Source organism: Embiotoca jacksoni, unplaced genomic scaffold (assembly GCF_022577435.1).
Source record: "Embiotoca jacksoni isolate LCO1_2020_lvr unplaced genomic scaffold, fEmbJac1.0.p SCAF_21, whole genome shotgun sequence".
In the NCBI taxonomy this organism is placed as follows: domain Eukaryota; kingdom Metazoa; phylum Chordata; class Actinopteri; family Embiotocidae; genus Embiotoca; species Embiotoca jacksoni.
The window spans coordinates 9932767-9957001 of NW_027185352.1; the positions used below are offsets into that span (position 1 = coordinate 9932767).

General features: G+C 44.1%; 1 protein-coding gene across 7 annotated transcripts in view; it reads right to left on the reverse strand.

Annotated features, from left to right (window-relative positions):
* foxp2 (forkhead box P2) overlaps positions 1–24235 on the reverse strand; it is a 102249-nt gene that overhangs the window by 42804 nt on the left and 35210 nt on the right. For 6 of the 7 annotated variants that reach the window (XM_069156846.1, XM_069156844.1, XM_069156845.1 and 3 more), the window contains one exon: positions 17039–17225. The exons of the other annotated variant lie outside the window; for it this stretch is intronic. In XM_069156846.1, coding sequence (XP_069012947.1) covers positions 17039–17215 — 177 coding nt within the window. In that variant the 5' untranslated portion in view covers positions 17216–17225. The remainder of the gene's footprint in view (positions 1–17038; positions 17226–24235) is intronic. 7 annotated transcript variants of the gene reach the window in all.

Sequence of the window (24235 nt, forward strand, 5' to 3'; positions counted from 1 at the left end):
TCAAGAGCAGATGGATGAAAGAGTCTGGCAGAAAAGAACATTGTGCACAGCTGCTGCTACTTCAACACAACTGTATACCTTGTATATTTCAGGCCCATGAGCATCAAGTGGGAGGGAAAAAAAAAACCAAAAAAACAACATGCACACACACACACACACACACACACACACACACACACACACAAAACACAACAACTTCACAGATGTTTTCGTTTTTTTGATGAAAAAAGAAGAGGACAAGTAGGAGGAGAATGAGGAGGAAAAAAAAGAAAAAAATGAAACTCCGATGGAGACTGGCACTTCCTCAGGAATCAGGGGTGCTCATTTTTATTTTCTGGCGCTTGCCAGTATCCATGACAACAGCTGCCTTGACAGGGCGTGCATATGGCGCAGCTCTGCCAGCTGGTGGGAACAATGTTTGAACTAGTACATTGAGATCCTGAGCAAACAAGAGGAGAAGACAGGAGAGAGCGAGAGAGAGGGAGAGAGAGAGAGAGAGAGAGAGAGAGAGAGAGGTAGTAACACCAAAAAAAAAAAAGAGAGGGAGGAGAGAAAAAAGTTGCCATGTCTTAAACCCTCAGGGAACGCAGCCACCCCCCTGATCAATTATGAAAAGACAGAACTGGAGGGGGGGAGGTTGGAGAAGGTGGTGCTGGGACAGGGGTGGGGGGGGTCTGTCTGTCTGCTCAGGAGGAGCCAGGCTTTCTGAACTCAAGTAAACAAACACATTACACTGGCACTGGGTCCTAACTGCATTGATCTGTCTCCTTGGTAAGAGGAGCCTAGTCGCCACCGGTTTATATGTGTGTGCGTTTGACTGTGTGTGTGTGTGTGTGTGTGTGTGTGTGTGTGTGTGTGTGTGTGTGTGTGTGTGTACACTGTGACATCTGTAAGCTGAGCTGTGGCCATTCTTCTTTAGAACACACTACTACACCTGCAGTAGGCGCGTGTGCGCGCGCACACACACACACACACACACACACACACACACACACACACACACACACACACACACACTCAGTTTTGCTGTTTGTGGAGAAAATTGATAGGAAATCAAACTGCTTGACTTTTGCTTCCTTCAACTGAACGCAAAAGACAACACAAATTCCTCGAATGCAGCCAATCATTTCGCTAATTAAAACACAGGGCCCAATTAATCTCACCATGATTGGTGAATCAAAGTAATTATAAGGCTTATTGAGTCCTGCACACAGTAGTTAGAGGGAAGGCTGGTTGATGAGTGCAGCTCAAGGCAGCTGTCAGGGGGAAATGTTTATCCATGTGTGAATCAATAATGACTTGCTGTTTTATACCCAAAGTCAAGAGAGCCACTTGATATATATATTACACACGGTCAAGAGTACAAAGACAGAGATGTTTTTTTTTAACTGCACTTCCAATAGCCATGCAGAGTAAATATGGAGGGAGGTGCAGGCATGAGAGGTGAGTCAGAGAGTTCGACGACAACGGGCTTATTAGAAAAGAGGTCTGCTCAGGCTGCACAGAAAAGTACTTCTCCAAACATAGACACAGACCTTATCAACACCAGCCAAACTTTTTCAGAGTGGTTTGTCATGTCTGAAACCGTCTGCCACCTCTCCCGTGGAAGAGGGGTTAGCCATTTTTTTTTTTTTTTTCGGAGCATCTGTGATACCGTGGAAGGTACGTGAGGAATAAAGGTCCATGTCCCCTCGCTTTCACTGGCTCTGAGTATTCAGCCATTACAGTAAAAAGCACCAATTTGTGCCACCCACTTCCCACTCCACAGAGATGGTAAGCTGGAAGCCCATCTCAAAGCACAAAAAAGCACCAAATGCCAAGGAAAGTCATCAAAAGTTTGCTGGAGAGCCGCCGGAGCGGACAAAAAACACAGACGAGTGCAGACGCACCGTCTATTTAACCTGGGTTGCTATGCACAAAAAAATGACATCCCCAGTCTATTAATGCACACATTGTATAAACAGCACAATGTGACACATTCTTCAGAATGAGAGAGCGAGCCAGACAGAGAGCCAGGGAGAGATAGAGAAAAAGAGCCAGGCCTTGCTATATAAATAACAAGGCACTCAGAGGCATATTTGATGTTGATATCCATCACTGAGGCTGGAAAAAAAAAAATTGAGGGGGGGGGGGGGGGGGATAACATGGAGCGACCAAGACCGCGACACAGGGATCCTTGTGAAAATAAGATTCAGCCCAAATGGATCTGGTGTAATTGGTTTCAGATAGTGAGGTCAGGAGAAAGGCGATACAGGCAACTATTATGCGAAACGGACTGAGAAACAAGAATGTTTACACAGGCATTCCTCTGCTACATTAATAGGCATGCAGAGATCACTGGAGAGGGAGAAAAGGAGAGAGTGAGAAGAGGTTGACAGAAAAGAGGGAGGTGAAAAAAGAAAAAAAAAAAAACAACCATCCGTTTCACCCTCCCCCCCTCCCCTCCCCATCCCCATCCCCTCACACACACACACACACACACACACACACACACACACACACACACACACTCTCTCTCTCTCTCTCAGCTCTACACATAACCACAGTAGAGAGCGGGGTAATAAGCAACACCTATCACAATGCACCTTTGTAAGGAGCATGCAAAGATCTTAAACAAGCATGAAATACATTAGCAGGCCCTGCAATACTGGGCCAAACCATTACGAATCTTCAGATTGCTTATTGCGTGCGGTGGTGGTGGTGGGTTTGGTGTGTGTGTGTGTGTGTGTGTGAAAAGAAAGAATGTCAGTCTTTCAAATCCACCTGGAGACTGCGTGATATGCAGCCATGACATTGGAATTGGATATATTTGAGGGGCTGTGACATTGTGTTTGGACAGTGCAGATCACTTCCCGGCTCAAATTACGTTGGGAGTTGTTGTTATTAGGAGGATATAGCATGATATTGGAAATGACGACACCGGTGTGAAATACGATGCCCCTCAACAGGTAGCTCCGCAGGCCGTTCCAGAAAGTAGCTGTAAACATGGCGGATCAACTGTTGATCAGGAAGAAACGGGGTTGCATCATGATTTTTCTGTGGCGTGCAGAACAGATGTTTCGTGTGTATGCGTGATGTGTGTGTGTTTGTTGTAGGGAGTAAAAGGGCTGCTGTTCCAACATTAGGCTGTCGGCCAGAACAACTCCAGTCATGCTGACAGCTTTGACAACGCGCGCGCGCGCGCACACACACACAGCGTTGACGAATAAGCACACACACACACACACACAAGCACTGCACCACCAGGCTTATCTATCTTCGCTTCCAGGAAACACAGACACAGAAGGGAGTGAGAGAGGGGGTGGGGGGGTGGGGAGAAGAGAGAGAGAGGGGTGGGGGGGGGGGAGAAAAAAAGTGTGACTCTTTATCAAGCTGGAGGGAGTCGCATGCCGTGGAAAAAACAAGGCACAAACAGTTTAAGCTGAACAAACAAACATGGCTGATTGGACTGAGGCTGCCGGCCCGCTGGCAGGGAAGATACGCGCTGACACTCCACACCAAAATATTTACACCCTATCTCCTTATATAAGTGGATTCGGGGCAGATGGATGGATGGATACGGATTTGGAGGGGCTGGCTGGAGAGGATAGACAAATGAGAAGAGAAGGGGGAGCAGGATAAGATGCCCCATACAATGTCGGAATGCAAAAGTGGGGACTGAGTTTGTGAAAACAAGCAAAGTGCAACCAGGGAATGTTGCCTGAACAGCACGAGGGAGGAAAGAGTGGAAGGGATGCAGCTGGGATCCTCCCTTAAAGTAAAAATCCGAGATTGGTGTTGCTCCGTATCAGTGATGCTAATGACTAGAGAGATTCGTTAAGTTCGGGTGAGACATTCTGACTCTCACTGCTGCTGATGTGTTGGCTCACAGTACATGGACGCCATTGATCCCATTCACCTAAAGTAACGCAGCCGCAGCAGTAGAAAGCGTCCCGTCCATTCCTAAAGGTCAGATCTGGCGGTGACGCCCCGGTGCCTCGACAATGGCTCCGGATTCAGTTCCCTTATCGCCTCCACAAAGCCCACAGAGCACAATGCACGCCTGGATGTAGTCAACTCTGCTACTTGGAAAGGAACTGAAGAAACGATGGCTTCTTTTGACTGTGTTTAATGCGGTCAACAAGGCGGCGGCGGCTCTCTTCCTATTTGAGTGAACTTGGGGCTCTGATAACTGCACAAATGACAGCAATTCACAATACAGTCTTCAAAAGTTCCAACAGACATCTATGGGGTGATTTCTCATTCAGTGTTTTCCACGAGAAAGAAGAAAGAACGAGAGAAACTAGAGAGAAGAGAGAGGGAGGGAGAAAAGGAACATTTGGAAGGTATGTAGGAGTAATGAGCATTTTAATGTATGACTCAATAAATCAACAGACTGAAGTGAAAAGGGGACGGAGAATGAGAGAGGGAGGGAGAGGTCCGTGGAGAATCTCGCTTGGGCCTCAGGACAGAGGTAAAGCTATCCAGCAGAACAATGGGCTTCTGTTTCCCACTCTGCTATCTCTATCTCTGGATTTTCAGCTCCTTCAGCTTCCAACCTCCAACGTTCTCCAGCCCCCCAAAAAATGGAAATAAACTCCGTCTCGTGCTCATTGGTTGTGGATAATAGGTGTTTGGGTAGAAAAACCTTCCATGTTACTCCCTCTCTCTCCCACCTCTTTGCTGCACTTTGAATCCAACTTCTTTCTCTGTCCCCTTCCTCACGCTCATATCACATTATTCATTTCTCTTCCTCTCGTCTTTTCTCCCCACTCCCACCCCACCCCCTCTCCCCCACCCTTCTCACCTCTTGTTTATTGATTCTCTAGATTAAGAATTCCGAGGGTGGAGGATTGTAACACACAAGCATGAAATTATTTTGGGGTGTGCTTATTTGCCTTTCCCTTGCATCTATTTGGCCTGTGTCTGTAGACAATTATGCCTACCCAGCTCCAGACTCAGGTGCTAATAATGAAGGACAAATAGAATCGTATGTGTAAACTTCTCCCACTGATGAAAATTTATATTAACTTTCGAACACAGTAAACAGAGCTGCATAGCTACACCGTCCCGGGAGGATTGCCGAAATGAATTTGCTCACTCCTACCCCAGGAAGGAAGCTTGTATAGTGAGAGAGGAGCGCTGGCGGCAAAGGGGGAGGGGGATGGGGGGGGGGGGGGGCCTCCGGTGGGGTTGCAGGTGGGTGGGGATCTGGCTCCATTGTGTAACCTCACACTTATATATTCCCCCCCCCCCCCCCCCCCCCCACTAACGACGACAAAACGTTGGGTCTGTTTTGCCCATCACGGGTAAAGTGTGTGAGTGTTTATGTGCGAGAGTTGAAGAGTGCATATGCACCGATGTGTATATGTCTGCCGAGACGGTGGGAGGCCGAGCCAGCAATAACAGAGAGCACGGCCTGCGACCACTAATGTTCACCAGCCAGCACCCGCCCCCTCGCCCCTCCTCCCCTGCTGTTGTCACCATGTGGATCTTCTGTGCGCATACAAGGATATATCTGTTCTAGCAGGGGAGAATAATGAATTCCCCACCTTTAAGCTGAACTTTAACACAAACTGAAATAATAAATACTAATTCAAAACGGTCTGCTTTGCTCAGTTTTGGACCATAAAAGTGACCATAGTAATTTCCAAAAATAATCAAATATGTGCCATGACTGCATACAAAATAATTACTTAATTGGCTTTTAATCGTAAAGATGACATAACTGGCTCTTCTGTCTATTTTCTCAGTGGATCTATCCCATGCTTCATAACTTAAGAAACTCAATTTACCCCCACAATGTACCCACCTCCCTTGGCCTCTGTCTCTACTGGTGGCTTCAACACAGTCTTTGCTGTGACCTGCGCACTACTGCTCCATTTAGATAAGATGACAGCAGGACCATTCAGCAAAGGTCTTTATCTACTGCTGCTCCAAGGGAAGTCCTTTAGCGCCTGACAACGGCGAACCACCAGAATATACTATCACAAAGAGACAGAGAGGAAGAAAAATAGAGACAGAGAGAGAAGGGGGGGAAACCGGGGAGGTATTTGTGTGGGTAGGAGAAGACGAAACTGTGTGTGGTTGTTGAGACAGTGTGTGTGTGTGTGTGTGTGTGTGTGTGTGTGTGTGTGTGTGTGTGTGTTGGAGGGGGGGGGGGGGGTCAAGTCTTCTCTTGTATAGATATATAAACACACACTGTAGTGTTGAAGCGCCTGGTTTCCTCCTCAGGTGATTATGACCCCTCTACTTTTCACAGTTCCAGGCAAGTGGAGGTCACACAGCAGGATGAATAACTGATGTGAAATGTTGCATTCAGGCCAGCCATAGTTCATTTGCAAAAGGCGCTGAGCCCAGTGGAAAAATGGGAACTATGGGGGAAAAAAAAACAACCTCAACTGCTTAGACCTAGTTTCTTATAAGTAGTATGCCAATTATCTGAACAAACATGTTGTTCATACACTACATTAAAAAGGAAGTACAAGAGCTATTCAGCGAGCCTAAACACAGCGGTATTTCACAGTAAACTAGGCATTTTGACCTTCTTGTCAGATGATTACACATAATTAAGTTGTTTTTCATGGAGGTTGCGTTTTGTCTCTGTTGACAAGGCCTTACTCAGAGAATCTCACTCATCCCCCCCTCAAAAATGAAATGGCCACAGGCAACTAGCAATCTGCGGCACCAGAGGACATTACGCTAGTAGCCGGTTATGTGCAAAATGCCAATATCAGCAGATGCTGCTGAAGAGACGACCGTGTTGACACAGGTACATAAGACGCACATGCACAAACAAAGACCAGGGCCAGAGTGCTAAATAAAAGGTCGGGTAAACGCTAGCTCGTCTTGCTGCATTATGGGTAAGTAAAGTACACCTAAGTGCATTTAAACCACAGCACAAATACAATCATTAGGGAAAACAGGAGAATTGCTAAGTGGCAGTGTCATTCATCTTTATGCCAACAATAACTGGCTAAAAAGGAGTAGATGTTATTTAAGAGCCCTCATTGTTTGGGGGTGGATGTGCATTGGCACAAGCAACCCAATCCTGCGAGCCAGTTAGAGTACATCTGAAGACGACGCTGTCTTTGGTGGGGGGTGGGGGGTGGCTCTGCTGTTGCAGGTCAATAGTGTGGGTGTCTGTCTGTCTCATCCTGCAGAGCTCAGGTTAAGTGTCGAGTCTAAGTGTTACCCTCTTCTGGGGTCGATGAGAGAGCACCCTGACCTCAGCTGGAAGTGAACTCAGCTCACCCCCAAAACACAGCAAATTGTCCAATGTTCATTACTCAGACAATTATTCTGCTTAAAGATGCCGATTAACTATCACACAACAATTTATAAATGCCATAATGTATTGCATTAGTGCTTATTTAAAAAAAAAAAAATCATTTATCAAGTTAAAGGCGAAAACTGAATCCAGTTTTGTCACTTGTCACTAAAGCAAACAAGAACAGACTTTTAATAGCCCTTACATAGTTTACACAAGTTTATGTGACAACTTTTTCTTGCCATTAGCCCCCAGTCTCCTCAGTGAGGATTACTCTCCATTGAGGGTGATGTACCTTTCAATGAGCGCTTCACTTCCTCCAAAGATCAACTCAATAAATAACCACTGCATCTGCCTGTGGAAGGGCGAAGGATCACATTCACCCCCACCCTCTCCCCTCTCCTCTCTCTATCGCTTTGCTTATGTAACACCTATCTTTCCCCGTGCTCCTCCTTCTGTCTCTCCCTCCATTCTGCATTGTACCTTGGCGGTTGTCTTGTGAATATTCCAATTACAGCAATGTGTGTTTGACCTTTAAGTGAGCAGCACAAGATATAGTTATCTGCCTTCCACTCTGACACCCAGCGTCTATCAATCAGTAGTCTAACCCCCCCCCCCCCCCCCAACCCCACTAGGGGTTACTAGACTGAGCTGGGTCTGGTGTGTGTTCACACATGTATGTGTGTGTTTGTGTGTGAAAAGTGAGAAAGAGATGGAACGAGGAAGCTATCATGGGCACAAGAGTGTGACCGGGGCTAAGGTAGACACAGGAGCTTGGAGAGTTATGAATGCATAAATATATAAAACACACAAACAGACACACACCAAAGGAGAGAGAGAGAGAGATGTTTAAACACTTTTTTCTTTAATCTGCCACCAGCCCGACTGAGGCTTACTTCCATAAACAAAGACGTTTCCAACAGCATCCTATATCACGCTTCTAAGAACAAGCAAGCGTGAGCAGAATCATACTTCTTTAGATTCATTCTTGTGCCCGCCCTTCTCCAAGAGGCTAATCTACATCTTTCATTGAATCAAGAATGGAAATTCACAAGAAATGCTTCTTTTTCAATTTCATGCTGAAGGAGCTCAAGTTAGTGGATGTAATTTCTCCTAACAAGAAAATGTATCACTCTGTCGCACACTTAGTGCAGCTATGTGAGAAAAAGGGGGCCTCCTTTCTGCATTTCTTTTTTCTTAGGCTTTGATAAATGTGCCAAAAGCATGATGACTCCCTTCATAGCACTCCATACAAGGACAGAACAATTACAGTGGTTATTAAAAAAATAAAACCTATGGTTGAAATTTGCATGAAAGATAAATGACATATAATTTAGGAGTGTGATAAAGGCATTACAAAATGAATTAAGGACTAAGCCAAGGGGCGGATGGTGGTTACTTTATACATTGTGTGGACTCCTCAACTTCTGAGTCTAAATTATTTGATGGTACAGACTCATGATTTTGAGAGGAATTCTCTCCTCACACATTTAAAATCTGTGCCAACAAAAAAGTATTTCCTTGCTGTGATTTTCTGGGGAAGACTAATAATGTAAAAAAAAACAACTTTAAAAAAAACTACAACAAATCCATTTGAAGTTTTGTGCAAATTGGGATTATCAGGTTCATGCCGATTTGGATGATGAAGTCCAAACAGGTGAAAAGGAAAGCATGACGAATAGTATCACAGAAACAATACCACGCATGGCCAAGCCACCAGGCTAATGTATATTTATCTTGTAAACTTCTGATAAATGCATATGCAGAAACAATCAAATCTCTGCGTTTCCATTGGAAGATTTTGCACTATGGACTCAAGCGTGAAACCAATATCAGCTTAGTGTCTACTCAAGCTTGAAGTGCTGCGCCTCGCCCGCAAAGCATGTTCTGCATATGCTCATGGGCGTCATTTTTATCAGGGTGGAACAAGCAGCTTTCCAGCGCTATCACTGATCAATTCGAGCGAGTTAAGTCCCCAGTGCGGGTAAATAAGCAGTGGTTAGGTCTTGATGAGGAATGGCAGGCTGTGCGAGTGGGAACGTAGGTTGGAGAGAGGCGGGCCTGTCTATCTCTGCCGCGATGGATGCCTTGTGTGACTTCCATCATTAACCTCAGGCGAGAGTACATCTTTATTCTATCTGCTCCAAACAAATGTTCACTTTAGCCTCCAAAAGGATTCAACTGGAAGTGGATTTAATTTCACAAATCATCTCTCCCACCTGTAAAACTTTTTACTGTATTTGCCATGATTTGAAAATATAGCAAATAATATATGTCTGATTATTATAAAGTTATAAATGATATAGGTGGCAGTCCACCGAAGTGAGGACCGGACTATGAGACTGAGCAGCTTCAGCCCTAAAGCCTCCAGTGAAGAGAGCCAAAGCCAGCGCTAAGTGACATGTCAGTCAGTTTGTCTGTTTGGAGCGTGCTATTCCCCCACGGCTTGAGCTTATTTACTGCATTTGTATGAAAAGCTGTGAAGAGGAGAGGGCTGAGAGCCCGGCTGGCTCTCTTACATATGTATACAGTGTTTGGAGGCAATGCGTAAAGAGAGCAGCATCCCCCACCCTTCTTTTTTTTTTCAGGCTGGTAGAGTTACAACTACAAACAACTTGGGAGAAGGGTAGAGCCATTTATATATTCAAAAATGGGTCAGGGATGAAGGTAATCGGAGCAGCAGAGAGTGTTAACAAGTGCAACAAAAAAAATGAAAAAAAAACAACCTGTGATGATACCTGAAATCTTTTAGCAGAGATTCTGGACGCATTAGAGACAGAGAGCACCGGTGACATTAAAGATGCTGCTTCTTCTTGCTAGTCATCTTCTTAACCAGATTTGAAGTCATTTTAATATTAGTTAGGGAGGGGGCATCCACAACAAACCATCGGGCATGCGTTTCAGAGTCTGATTTGTTACTATTCATGACTAAAGCAGAGAGGAACTGTAATACTAGACATGCTTGTTAAATTCACAACACTCCAAAGCTGCCTTCTAGTAAATCCTGTCTTTTGGTTGTCAGCTTAAGACACCCCGGCATATGCATATGTAGGATTTTTAAGCTCTGTTAAATGGATAGCGGTGTCGTGGCCTATCAAATGACTGTAAGCCACTTGCCTTGGTTTTTTTGGGGGGGAAGGGAACCATTTAAAGAAAAAGCAGGCAGCAATGCGTTACCTTGTATGCATTGGAAAGCAAACACACACACCTTTTTTTCATCCTCCTGTTAACGCCACATTAGAAGGAAACTGAGGCATTTACATGGATGTATTCGGGCTGTGTGTGACAGTAACACTCCACCCCACCGCATTAATGACTGCTCCGCTGGTTAAGCCAACGACAGGGGAGCGGCAACAAACAATGACAGAATGCCTGTTTTCAATTGTTGAGACCACGCAAAAGATGATACGCCATTCACCACCGAGCCAGTTTGCAAATAAATTGTTGTGGAGGGTATTGAGCTGAAAGCAATTGCTCAGTCTCCTCAGTGTATGTGCAAGTGTGTGTGTGTGTGTTTGTATGTGTGTATGCATGGCTGTATATGTGTTTGTGCTCGTGTGAGTGGACTTATAGATCCAGTGCCATTTATTTCCCAGAGCTGGACGGGGGCAGTTAAGGAGGCGTAAAAGGAAATGAGTTGTGAAGTGGCCATTGATCCCCCGGCCTGCACTGGGTTAGCCAGAGACTGCAGGACTATTGGCCACAGTATGTGCTGCTGAATGGCTGCCTCTTATTTACACGGAGGTGGTTAACCCTGGCCGGGTCATTTATCACCGGGCTCGTTGGAGAAAAAAAAAAAAAAGGAAAAGACAAAGACAAAAATGTGTCGGGTCAAACAAGGCCTGAGCTTAACAGGATGATAACTGGATTCTAGTTCATGATTTTACCATTAAAATATATGGAGATGTACATGGTTGAAGTGTAAACACACACCAGCCTGCACCCAGTATGATCTGGGTTTTTTCTACCTGTGCTGCCTTTGACCTGTACACTGCTCTGCTGTCACCACAGCTCCTGACTGCTTGAGGATAAAATGCCCATAAGTGTTTATTTCCAGCAGATTTCACTCTATCTCTCTCATCCCTTTCGTTCTCTCTCGCTCTTCGCCTCCTCTCACTGTCCCTTTCTCCTCGTCTCTCTTTCAAGCCTTGCAGCTTGACATTTCGCCGTGCTCTCAGGGGACGCCTGCGCGAAATGGAGTTACTGGGAGAGCGCCACTGTAAATTCCAGAAGGCCACATGTAATGTGTCTTAAACATAGATGGACAGCCCAGGTTTCAAGGAGCTGAAGAATAAGGAGGAAGAGGAGGGGGAAAAAAAAAAGGGGGAGAGTAGGAGGAAGAGGTGGCGTCTCGATAGAGAATAGAATAATACTGTGTTTTGTCTGGGGAAGGGTGAGCAAACAGAAGCTGTGCTGTCATTCACATCCTATATCTTTAGTGTCATCGCAAAGGGGGAAACTACAGACCTATATGTCACGGGCCTGTATGTACTATTCTGTGGGGACTGTCTGCTGATAGCCAGGCTTGAAATAAAAAGAAGGATGGCTTTCATTGTAAATAAGTCAGACATAAGGATGGCCAGAGAAGAGGTGTCTCTCCACTTGAAAGGGGAAATAATTTTACAAAGACCTGCAGTACATGCTGCTTTCCTAATGCTTCTTCTGCCTTTACAGAGGAACCTTATCTTCACTCAGACGATGATGGCTAACAAAAGGCTCCTTTATGAAATCGTTCATATTTCAGCGGAGGTCTTTCTCCTGTCCTGAGAGGTGATTGATGCATCAGGCCAGGACCAGTGTCTTATTTACACAGTTGAGTGGGGTAATCTCAGGCCTGAAAGATAAACCTAATGAGCTTCTTTGTGTAAGGGTGCAAATGAGAGACACCATCCTCCCTCCCTCCGTCCCTGTTCCATCCAAAGGGACAGTCTGGGTGATTAGGCCTTTAAATTATGCTCAAGGGCAAAGCCCAGATTTGCATCTTAGGTATGAGTGTGTGTGTCTGTGGGTGTGCGTGTGTGTGTGTGTGTGTGTGTGTGTGTAGCTTCTCAAATGCGGTATGAAGAGACAGACAGAGAGGCAGGTGAAGGGCAGAGAGAGAAAGATGCTTGAGGCTTGTTTGTGGGAAGTGATGGGAGGTGAAAACTGTGTGTCAGTATTTTAGAGAGAGTAAGTATTTACCTAGTGAATACCACACAACAAACTTGAGTTGTTATAAGAGGGAGATGAGCTCGTGTCTGTCAAATCAGTGAGCAATACCCCCCCCCCCCCCCCCCCACACACACACACACTGTCATTTTGTCCTTTGTCTGTGGGGTAACTTTCTCCCTAATGACTTTCATTTTGGGGAGAATTTCATTTGCCCCTAAACCCTAAATACTACCCATCACTTGCTGTCAGATTTCTCATCCCGTCTATTTCCTCCAGCTAAACAGCTAGGAAGGCAGGTTAATTGCTGTCACTCTCAAGTTGGACCACTGCCTAACTCCCGTGTAGCGACAGGGGGTAGCCTAGAAGTAAGATGGCACCTTGGCGCACTTATTGTAATTTATGTCAAAAATGTTGCAGTCATTTAAATGGGGTTGGATAGTTTGCATTTTGCTGCATCATGTGCCTCAGGAAAACACTAACACGCATACCTAACTAGTTTACCAACACACCCTCTGACAGCCTCTGTCTCTTGTAAGCTGCGTTTTTGCGGAAAAGTAAATAAATATTTGTCCTAATGAACAAGCAGATAACATAATTTATGTAAGAAAAACAATCAAAATACCGGGTTTTAGCCAAGATTTTCGAATTATGTTTAAATTTAATGAGTGAGTCCTTTTAGATGCGTCGTAGGTTGAAGGTTGTCCCTACAGCCATCCAAAGATCTTTGGTTAAAATGACTGACCTGACCATAATACATTAGCCAAGGCCTCCATCATTGCTCTGAATATCAATATACTTCCTACAGCAGTGAGCCCATTTAGAGGGGGGCAGTAGTTCTGAGTATTGGCTCATCAATCCCACTGATAACCCTGGCAGGATTAAGTCTACAGACCACTGTAATCAACTAACAGACTCATTATGGGACATTATGTTATAGATCCAAAGATCAATGCATGGCTTCCATGTACATACATAGCCACATACAGTATTAAAAACATAATACTAACTGTGGCCAATGACAAATTGATTGGTAACGTGAGCTCAGCACATTTTTTTTAAACAAGAGCTTTTACGGTGATCATTTTTTTTTTGCAGAGTAATTAGGGCTGTGTAACATTCATCATTTGCCCTGATACATATCTGCAGCTGGCAAATTGCAATCAGATACAGTGGGTATCTAATCTGTGATCTCAAATCAAATTAGGTCTATTTAGACAACCTTGGGAATGGGGTGATGAAACCCCGACAGAAAATTAGGGACTGGAAATTTAATTGAGACAATGGTTGCTATTGAGATATGTGGATAACGGAGTGTGTGGCTTTCACATTGAACACAAAGACCTGCGTGAGAACAGAGCAAAAATTGACATTCCAGCATTATATTTTCAACTTAATGAAAAACAAATGCATTATCTACGCTGTCAGAAGAAAATTCCAACAATCAATATTTGAATATGGGAAAAATTGCCTGTAACCTGATGAGCCATTCCATGAGCCGTTGGCCGAATCTAAGGTGACGAGACCTTAAGATGCTACTTTTCTAATTATAGCTGCAGGTGGTATTTTGGAGCTGCTTGGTAATGACAGAACCCATAGGGACAGTGGAGAATTCATCAGTGCTTATTATTAATCATCCCCCCAGCAGCGTGATGAGAGACTGGAGCTTCTATACCCACCGGACCACTCAATGTCATTCCAAATATGGGTGGAAAATTACACCCAACAGCCTTTCCTTCAAAATGGACTCAGAGCAAACGTGCACTTTTTTTTTCTCTTTTTTTTTTTTTTTCCAGCTGCACACAGGTGAGGAAAAAAAAGAAAGAAGTGAAAGTGCAGACAGACGTGTATATAAGACCCCACGATACGCATACCTGCACGCTGTCTTTCAAACGCACCTGCCAGCATCACAATCGCCTTCTTCACACGAGCACATTTGCAACTACAAAACAGCGCAGCTTTGTGTTCATAAATGTATTTTAAAAAGGAAAGCTCATCCTTCTTCCCCGAGCTGCGCTTTCCCCTCCGAAGAGATGCAGCGTGAGCGCGCCACAGGAAGTGTGTGTGAAGTTAACAGCACAGGGCCCCTGTTTTAAAAAGCCTCCGGAGACCTGTTAGCTGGACTGCTCATTTCAATGTGTCTGTCTCTGGGTTGGGAGAAGGCTGCGGCTGGCCTCTTTACAAGGCAGCACACTGTCATACACCCCCCCCCCCCCCAACACACACACACCCCACCACCTCGGCTCTCAGCCGTACGTCCATCTCTTAACTAGCCAACTAGACACTTTATGCTTACGTCGCTTTTTTCTCAGCGTTGTGGCCTTTTCTTGTTTTTTTTTATCTTTTTTTTTTTAATTTTCTTTTTTTTTATTAATTTTAACTGCACGGCTTCTGTGTTTTTAGATCATTCACTGACTTTACATTTACAGACACACTTTCGTCTTCTCTTTTCAATTACATTTGGGGGAACATAGTCTTATATTAGATCTATAAGTAAACCTATTCCTCAGATCTAGGGCAATTCTTAATAAAATCCGTGTCCCAAAATTTCTCCGTTGTCTTAAGGCTATTTCAGAAACACACATGTATGTATATAGGGCATTTTAAATTAATTATATTGAACTCTTAATTAAAAAAAAAAAGCTCAAAAGATTTTTACACCTGAACACCTTCCGTGTAATGTGAAATGCTCTGTAGTGCAACCTGCAGTACAACAATCAAACAGTATCTTTTTATCCTGCTCTCCATCTTTTTCTATTTCCCCCCTCTATCTGCTGAGTGTATAGAAGACAGTTCTCTACCCGACACCTTCAAATGTGAAAGAGTGATGACAGAGAGGGAGAGAATTGACCCCAATCAGATGTGTGTGTGTGTGTGTGTGTGTGTGTGTGTGTGTGTGTGTGTGTGTGTATAAAGAGTGGTGATAAATCGGGGGTGATGCCACAGTGCTATGATGCCGCTGCAGCCACCAGCAGGGCCGCTGGGGTTGTATTGTGGATGGAAGATGGGGGGTATGAGGGAATGAAGGAGGTGATGGTGTGTGTGTGTGTGTGTGTGTGTGTGTGTGTGTGTGTGTGTGTGTGTGTGTGTGTGTGTGTGTGTGTGTGTGAGGGTGGGGGGTGGGGGGGCTCCAGGACATGCTTTACTTTGCTACACTGACTTCCCCATATACACACACAAATGCAAAAACACATCTATTGTACTGCCCTGACCAAACTGACCACAGGGCTTCAGCTGCCTCCAAAATTACACACACACACACACGCACACACACACACACACACACACACACACACACACACACACACGCGCACACACGCACACACACACGTACACATACACATACACTTGCATAAAAATTCACATCAAGCCAAAAAAAAAAAAAGGACAGCGCGCATCATTACAAACCCACGGCGTTGTCCCCCATCCGCCCCAAAGCACGGCCCTCTGACCTAATCCCCCACTGCTCTTTTGGCAAACTGTCAAAGCCATCATTCACCGTGAAAAGACACGAGAGACACTTGACTCCCTTACTCTGCTGGCGACTGACTTTCACAACTCCTGCCCCCCAACCACCACCTCTCACACGCCCCCCTGCAGTTCATTCACCCTCAACTTGCTCTGACTGAGATGAAGAGCAGCAGAACAATGAAACATGGGTTTGAAAAAAAACAACAACTTAAAGATATCACAAACAGAGCAGCAGATACTTGTGACCTGTGGTGACACTAACATTTTGGAACAATCAACACAATAAACAACCAGCAGGAAGAAACCAAACTATCAAATCAGTCAGAAAAGAAATGATCTATGATAAAGCGTGGATTAATAATAATAATAATAATAAAAAAAAGAAGCGTTTTCTAGTTGAAGGAATGTGAGACAGAGAGACTGCATGCAAATTAGTCTTTCAAAACTGTCCCGGTCAAAGGTTTCTCTGCCGCTGGTGGGTCTGTGGTAGGAGCGTCTGTATGTGTGTGCGCGTGAGCCTCCAAATAGTGTCGAGTTAGGAGGCCCTCTGGTGGATACAGCGCTGCCATGACACACACACACCCATGCAAACACACATACACTGCTCAAACTGGTCCGTACGATGCTCCAACACACTGTCTTCTGTCTTCCTCTCTCCCTGTCAAGTGCGCGCACACACACACACACACACACACACACACACACACACACACACACACACACACACACACACACTCCTTTCTCATATGGCCTCACATGGCTACAACGACCTCTACCTATGTACAAACTGAAATGCAAAAAAAAAAAACACACAAAAAACAATCATAAACAACTAAGACAGTCCCAGCAAAACACTTTCATCGTCATCATCTGCAGGCAACAGCGTCAAGCAAAAACGTGCCGACAGCGCAGCAAACTGACGACAACATTTACCAACAACATAAACAGCCCGCTGCATAAACAATGTTTTTTTGTTTTTCTCCATGTGCTAAAAAAAAAACACACACACACAAAACAACATAGTAATTCATTGTGCCTCCTGCCTACGCTAGAACACCCCAGCGCTGCCTGAGAGGAGAGCACAGCAGAGCAGAGAGGGAGAGCGAAGGGAAAACAGAGTGAGGGAGAGAGAGCAGCAGAGAGACGAGACGGGGGAGAAACACAACTTACCTGCTGTTGTTGCAGATGCAGCAGCTCGACTGTGCTTACTTCGCTGCTTGTGTCACCAGCGCTTGATCTCCCATCTCTACTGCCAGCCTCTAATTGGCTGCTGCTTAGGGTGCTCATTCCATTTTGACTCATTGAACTGTTGCTTATTGTCTCTGTGGCCGACTCCTGCATCATCATGATTTAAAACCTAGAAGTGATTAAGAGGCACCGGTTAGGGCTCTTCTTGGTACAATTCCCCCCTTTTTCCCTCCTATTTTTTTTTTTTCTTCTTCTTTACGCTTCCATTATCAAGCCCTCAGTCCCCCTCTGCAAATTAAAGCATTTAAAGAAGAGGGAGGGGGGGGAGGGTGGGGGGGGGGGGAGGGAAAAGGGGGGGGGGGATGCAGGAGGAGCAATTATGCATTCATTGTGTAAATGAAGCAATACAAAGAGATGCATGTCCTGGTGCTTTTTGAAATGGGAAGGGTACCTAAATGTGGCAAACATTTTTAACCACTAAAATTTGGGCATAAATCAATGCATTTGGATTTTAAAACTATTGTTTTCTTATTGTTATTATTATTAATAATACATTTGTCAAAAAGAAATACAAAAAAATGCTTAGATAAATATGTCATTCACAAATGAGCATATGCTTGATTCTTAATATCTCCATTTAGGACAACGAGGCACCACAGACAGAGAAAAAAGAAAAGAAAAAAAGAAGCAGGGGTACTCCTAAAATATTTGCCGTCTTGAAGCCGTCAGATTTTTAGAGTGTTTCATATCTGAATGAAGTTGCCTAATGACGCAAAGCTAATCATGCAAAATTAAAATTTGGAGGGGGGTGGGGGGGAGGACGAGGAGGAGAGGGAGGTACCAAATCACATGGTGCAGGGCTGCTGATGAACACTATAATGGGTTTGTCATCGTTGCGGAGGCTAAATAAAAGCTGCCTCGCAGGCTTCCATAGAGGAAGAATGCTCATATGTCATTTATTGGCTTGAATCCGTTTACATTTTTTCTCTTTTGCCCTCTTCTTTAATCAAACCTTATATATTCATTTATTTTGTGACATTTAAAAAAACTAAAATCAACAAGATGCAATTAAACCAAATGTTGAGCTGCAGTCAAACTTTCTGGCCGGAGATTTACAAGCCAAAACAAATTGTTAACAACTGTAAATAAATATGAGAAAGTGAATTAATTCCGTCAGCTTGTGGAAAATTGGTGAGAAAAAAAAAGGAGGGAAGAAAGAGGGAAAATATTCTATCATGAATATCACTAATGATTGTGCTAAAAACGGCATAAATTATGCATATTACCTCCTCTCTTTCCAGTAATAAATGTTTTATCATTATCCCCTGCATTTAATGCTCTGCACCTTCGCTGAGGCCGAGAGGAGCCCCAACAACATCAGTCGACATCCTCACAATAAGGAACAGACACTCACACCCAACACATGGAAAGTCAAAATGCACTCCACAGTCATGGATTCTGTGCTGTCTTGAACTGCAAAAATATTTGTAATATTTAAAATTTGAAGAAAAAAAAACAATTGAGGCAAAATTTTAAATGATTAAAAAAAAAAAAAATACTGGAAAAACTACCACTACTTCATGGCAGAAGTTTGCTTTCAAAAGCTGTGCAGCTCGCAAATATTTCAAATCCTATATCAACAGCAGAACAGCAGTTTTACCATTTTCACATTTAAATACAAATATTTTTACAGCTCTTTTTCCATGTGCGAGAGCAGACTAACACCAGAGAATCCATGTACATGGGGACGGATGATGATTGTGTGTGTGTGTGTGGCTTTTTGTGTGTATTTGTACCCAGCCCACATAGGTACCGTGTGTATTCTTTGGCCTGCAAATACCATTTTAAAAAGAAGTGTGTACACGTCCTTCATTGTGTTTTTTGTGTGTGTGTGTGTGTGTGTGTGTGTGTGTGTGTGTGTGTGTGTGTGTGTGTGTGTGTGTGTGTGTTTGACGAGGGGCAGATACAGGACGGGCCTTAAAGGATGTCCACAGCCAGGATAAACAGGATCTAGGCAGGGAGAACAAACAGGACTGAGCTATTACACAGAGCAGGGCGACAGCTGCCCGGGACACAAGTAAATAGGGAAGAGGCCAGGACAAGGCGTACTTGTGAACAAACAGGCCCCCTGTTTAACACCGCGCCGCTCACTACTGATGGAGAGAGACACAGTGAAAAAAGACAGAGGAGCGGAGAGACAGTGGGTAGGGGGAAGGCGGGGGAGGGAGGGGAGGATGAATACGGAGGGAGAATAAGAGAGTGAAAGAGAGAGAGAGAGAGGAGAGTGAGTGAGCGAGTGAGCGAGTGAGTGAGTGGGTGAGTGGGAGGGAGGAACTAGGTGGTGGGGTTTTTTTTTGTGCGTAAGAGGGGTGCGGTGGGGTGGGGCGGTTGAAGGGAGGGGGGGGTGGGGGGGAGACTGGCACAATGTGACATCCAATCCGGTGATGAATCTCAGCATAAGAAACTCAAGGCTGCAGCCGAGATCAGCCGGCTAATAAGTATTCAAATTAGGCATAAATTTTACATGCCCAATGTTTAAAATATTCAGAGAAAGACTGTCTGATTGCCTTTACTACGATTTTATGAACATTCTAATAGAGCTTGGATCTCTCTTTTTCTCTGCTTTCTTTCTCGGACCTGGCGAAGGACGTTCAGAAAAACTTGGAAGATATATGAGACAAGGAAATAAGGATTTTTAATAACATCTGAATGCAACGCAAACTACTGTGGAAATCCACAGAAAATTACTTCTTTGATATTAACAAACCGAGGTAATTTTTTTTTTTTTATGTGCTTACAAGTGATTATTTATGTATGAAAAGTTAATGTCATATGAAGAAAAAGGCAGAACAAATTAAGTCAGACAATTAGTTATAAAAAAAAATCCGAAAGAATAATTTGAATTTAATACACAAATAATAAAAGACCAATTCCAAGCTTAATCTCAGTGCTATAATCTTCCCTCCCTCCTACAAAATAAAATCTGTACAATATGTCTTGCTGCAACATAATGATAATGCAGATATATGCAAAGTATATTCGCAGAGATCAGATGGTGCTTTAACCTTAATGACAGCGGTGAGATAAATTAATTAGCCATCTAAAGGCGGCATTCAAATCTGCCAATTAGAATGTCAATTAGAAACACAGCCAGGCTGCAATGATGAGCGGGCTACCAAGCTGTGGATGTGACTGTGGGGGTGATGGGACTGTCACAGATAGAGACACACACACACACACACACACACGCACACACACACAACACACACACACAATACTCAAGAGAGACAGATAGGGACAATACTCAGCACCTGAGGGTGTGACTGTGTGTGTGAAGCATGTATCTACATTTGTGTCTACCGCTGGTCCTCCATGCCCTCTCCCTGAGGGGTAACAGCCCTGACCCCGGCTCAGCCTGTCCTGAAACAACTGGGTTGGAAGGAGCCTCGCCACCTCCAGCTACAGTATCTACTGGGGCCCTCGTTGTGATCTGCGGCGGAGCAGGCGGCTTTAATGCCGCATGAGCGAGGCTGCCGGCTTGCCCGCACGTGTGTTTGACATCCATAAATTGCCGGCGTGCTGCATTTCAACACACGCTTGCTATTTGATGCAATTTCCTCAAGCCATAATCTTCCAATGAGGGAGAACCTCGACCACTTATTATCATGATCAGAAGCAGAGAGGAAGGCTGTTATTACCTGGTAATACACTGGTAATTCTGTGGATGTACAGCTTCGGGAAGGAAGATGACAGTGATACTCAGCGTTTAGGTTGAGGGGAGGCGTAAAGATAGGAAGAGATAGCTTTGCGCCCTCTAAATTTACTGCCGTCAATGATCGCTGATGGCTCCAACGCTTCTATCAGAGGATGGAAGGAAAGGCATTTCCTGATGAAGCGAAGAACGACGCCCACGCTGTATTTACAAAGCCTCAGACCAACTCCAGCTTTTGTCTCATTCCTTGCCCAACCGTACAGTTGCTTGCTGTTCCGCTTCAGCTTCAGCAAATATTTACTCTTGAATCTTGCACTACTCAGATCTGTCTGCTCCGTCAGGTACTGAATCTGAGAAAGGCTCCTGACGGCGCGTTTGGCCCAGACATTGGGAGAATTTCTCCTCTTTCTTTCGAGAAGTGACACAACAAAGGTGTAAGGAAAATTGAGCCTTTCATTGCCTCATACACACACACACACACACACACACACGCACACACTCTCTTTCTCTCGCTCTCTCTCTCTCTCTCTCTCCACCAGTTTCGCACATACACACCTAACACAAACACACACCTATCATTAAAGGGGAAAGAAGCAGCCCTCCATCTTTGTTTGCGAGCTCTAAAAGCCCTTAATGTAGCCTCATTACCTGGCCTGTCTCCCGCTCTATCATGTGCAGTAAACACACACTATGACACTGGCCATCCATCTAGTGGGAATACACAGCTGTCTGCTGTGCTCCAACACTGTCTGGGGAACACTGAGGAATTTAACGCACACACTCACACAAACACACACGATACCCTGTTAACACACAAACTGGCTTGACGCTGGTTTCGTTCTCTGGGCGATCCATTTTCAGTGGGAGACTGTTCTCCACTGTGTCTCCATCTAAAACACTGATCCATTTCCTCATTTTATATGCATGAGTTGCAAAAAAATATTTTCATTAGGATGACACAAAAGAAAGGGGGGAGAAAAGAAAAGAAAAAAAGAGTGACCGGTGAATCTGTGATCCCAGACGTCCGTTCATTATCAGTTCACATTTCAGGTGGCTGGGTTGGAATTCTCCTGGTTTGTGAGATCAAAATAAAAAAAATAATAATAGAAATTACATTTCACAGTCTGCTGACTCCTCACAGCTCTCTGATCAAGTCGAGATATGGCTACCATTTAAAATAATCACAGATTCTGTGCTTGAGTGAAATTAATTCATCATTGCCATAAGTTACTATGCATACAAAATAAAGAAGTAACTGGGCAAGGGCAAGAGCTCACATATTCAATACTTGAGATTGCTTAATAAATCAAAATGCCATGTATGTGCTGACAAAAAATGGTGCTTAAAACCACTGCATTTTAAAGTGAGAGATTTAATCCAAATAATGGAAGGCGGAAAACTTTAATAACTTAATCAGAACTCTTACGTACGAAGCATTCCATAAATGTATGCCTTCCACACATTTGTTATATGATTATATATTTGTTTATACTTGGGTGCTGAACTGTAATTTCTCCTGGGTTGCCCAAGCACAGGGACACCCCACTACAGCCTGCAGCTTCATGCAGGGAGTTTGGAGACGGAAAAATGACCACTTGGAAAGCTGCGTTCGACACAACCCAGTCCCCTGGATTAAGTGAGGCAAGCCAGTGCTGCCATGCCTTCGAATTAAAAGCTTCCTTTTTGGCACTAAAGGGCCACCATAAAAGAGCATTAATGACTACTTCTTATAAACCTGTGTATGGTAATGGTTTCTGCTCTCAGATAGAGGAATTTCAAAAGTGCTTCACCGGTGAATAAAGCTGGCTTTGGAAAAAAAAAAAAAAAGAAAGGAGGGGTGGGCTGAAGAAATCATATTTACAAAATCAGGAGTGGGGCCAAATGAAAGGAGATGAATATGAATAATGGACTTTGCTTTTTTTCGGGATTAACATTATTCAAGGCAACAGAATCAAATGTGGTTATCTCCTGTCCAATGAGCCCCACATTGAGAAAACCCTCAGTCATATTTCAATTCTTCATTTGAGCTGACAATAAATTGTAGTTCTGTGATAGGAGACATTCAGTCAAGAATGTTCAGAACTTAATTCTCTTCTATTTACAATAAGGAGATGAGACAGAATAAGATAAAAGACAGACTATTTGCCACAGTGTGCAAGTGTCCCTGAATGGATGTGTGAGTGTGTGTCAGAGTCAGTGTTCGTGGAGAACAGAAAGGGGGGAAAAATGACAAAGAAAACCAGAGGAAAGAGTGTAAAGTGCATGTTCAATTGTACCGTCTGTACAATGTCTCTTTAGAATCAAATGCAAGAGGCACTCATGAATAGTGGGCATGATACAATGTTAATACAAATTAATGTTATATGAATACAACCAGCTCTGAAATATGACGATGACAAAACAGTTATTGTACACGGCCTATCCGGTTACTAAGAAAAAAAAAAAAGAGGAAGGCCAACATCAAAATATTAAACTAAAATGCCATTTAGTAAAAATGAGGACAAATATTTGAGAGAAAATGGAATATATTGAATGCTGGTGCAGCAATAAATGCACACCCCTCACCAAAGGAGAAAAAGAGGAGGAGAGAAAGTAGTTTTCGCCTGCATTTCGGCTCGTCCCATATCATTTACATGTTAGCCGTCAGACACCTCAGTCTGCTGAAGCAGTAGACACCTCTGCCACAGTGGGCGAGCGAGACAGTGACGAAAGCTGATCAGTCGACTCTCATTTGCATATTTGCCAATTCCATTAATTAACTCAGCCCACCTAATCAGGGCTAATTGACCTATAAAGAGGGGAGGCCTCATTGTCTCGTCCAATCATCTTTATCAAGAGCAGAGGAGGTGCGCGGGGAATGCAGGGTACTTCCGACCGAACTGTATTTATAGACCTCATGCGTGGAAGTGTTCCACTCAGAAAAGATGTTTTATCCTGTTAGTGATCGGGACTGAGCCGCTTTGACGTGGAGCAAGAGTCGGATAACAAAAAGAAGTAAAATGGACACATTTCTTTGCGCTGCTCTGGTGGTCTTATTGAGGAGAGAAGAGAGGAGAAAAAGAAAAAAGGAAAAAAAAAAAATCAGAGGAGCTAATGACAGTTGGACGGTCTGACTCTCCGGTCCTCTGCAGCGTGGCAGATCCAGCGGACAGGCGCAGGGAGCCAGCCGCGGCCGACAGCTACAGAGACATAGCTCATTGTGACGTTTCCAGTTATTTCTGGTTGATTAGGGCCATTATGTCTCAAGCTCTGATTTATGTTGTCATTCCCTCTCAGCAGTCCTGCATCGATAGATCTTAATGAATTGGTAAATAAGGGCGAAGATTGCAGTTGACAACACCGCAACATTCCTCATTCATACCAGACAAGATTTATGTAACCAATTAGAAGCATAAAAAGGAAAGGGGGGTGGGGGGGTATTGGTCGGAGAAAAAAATAATAATCTTTCTACAGGAAAATAACCGAAG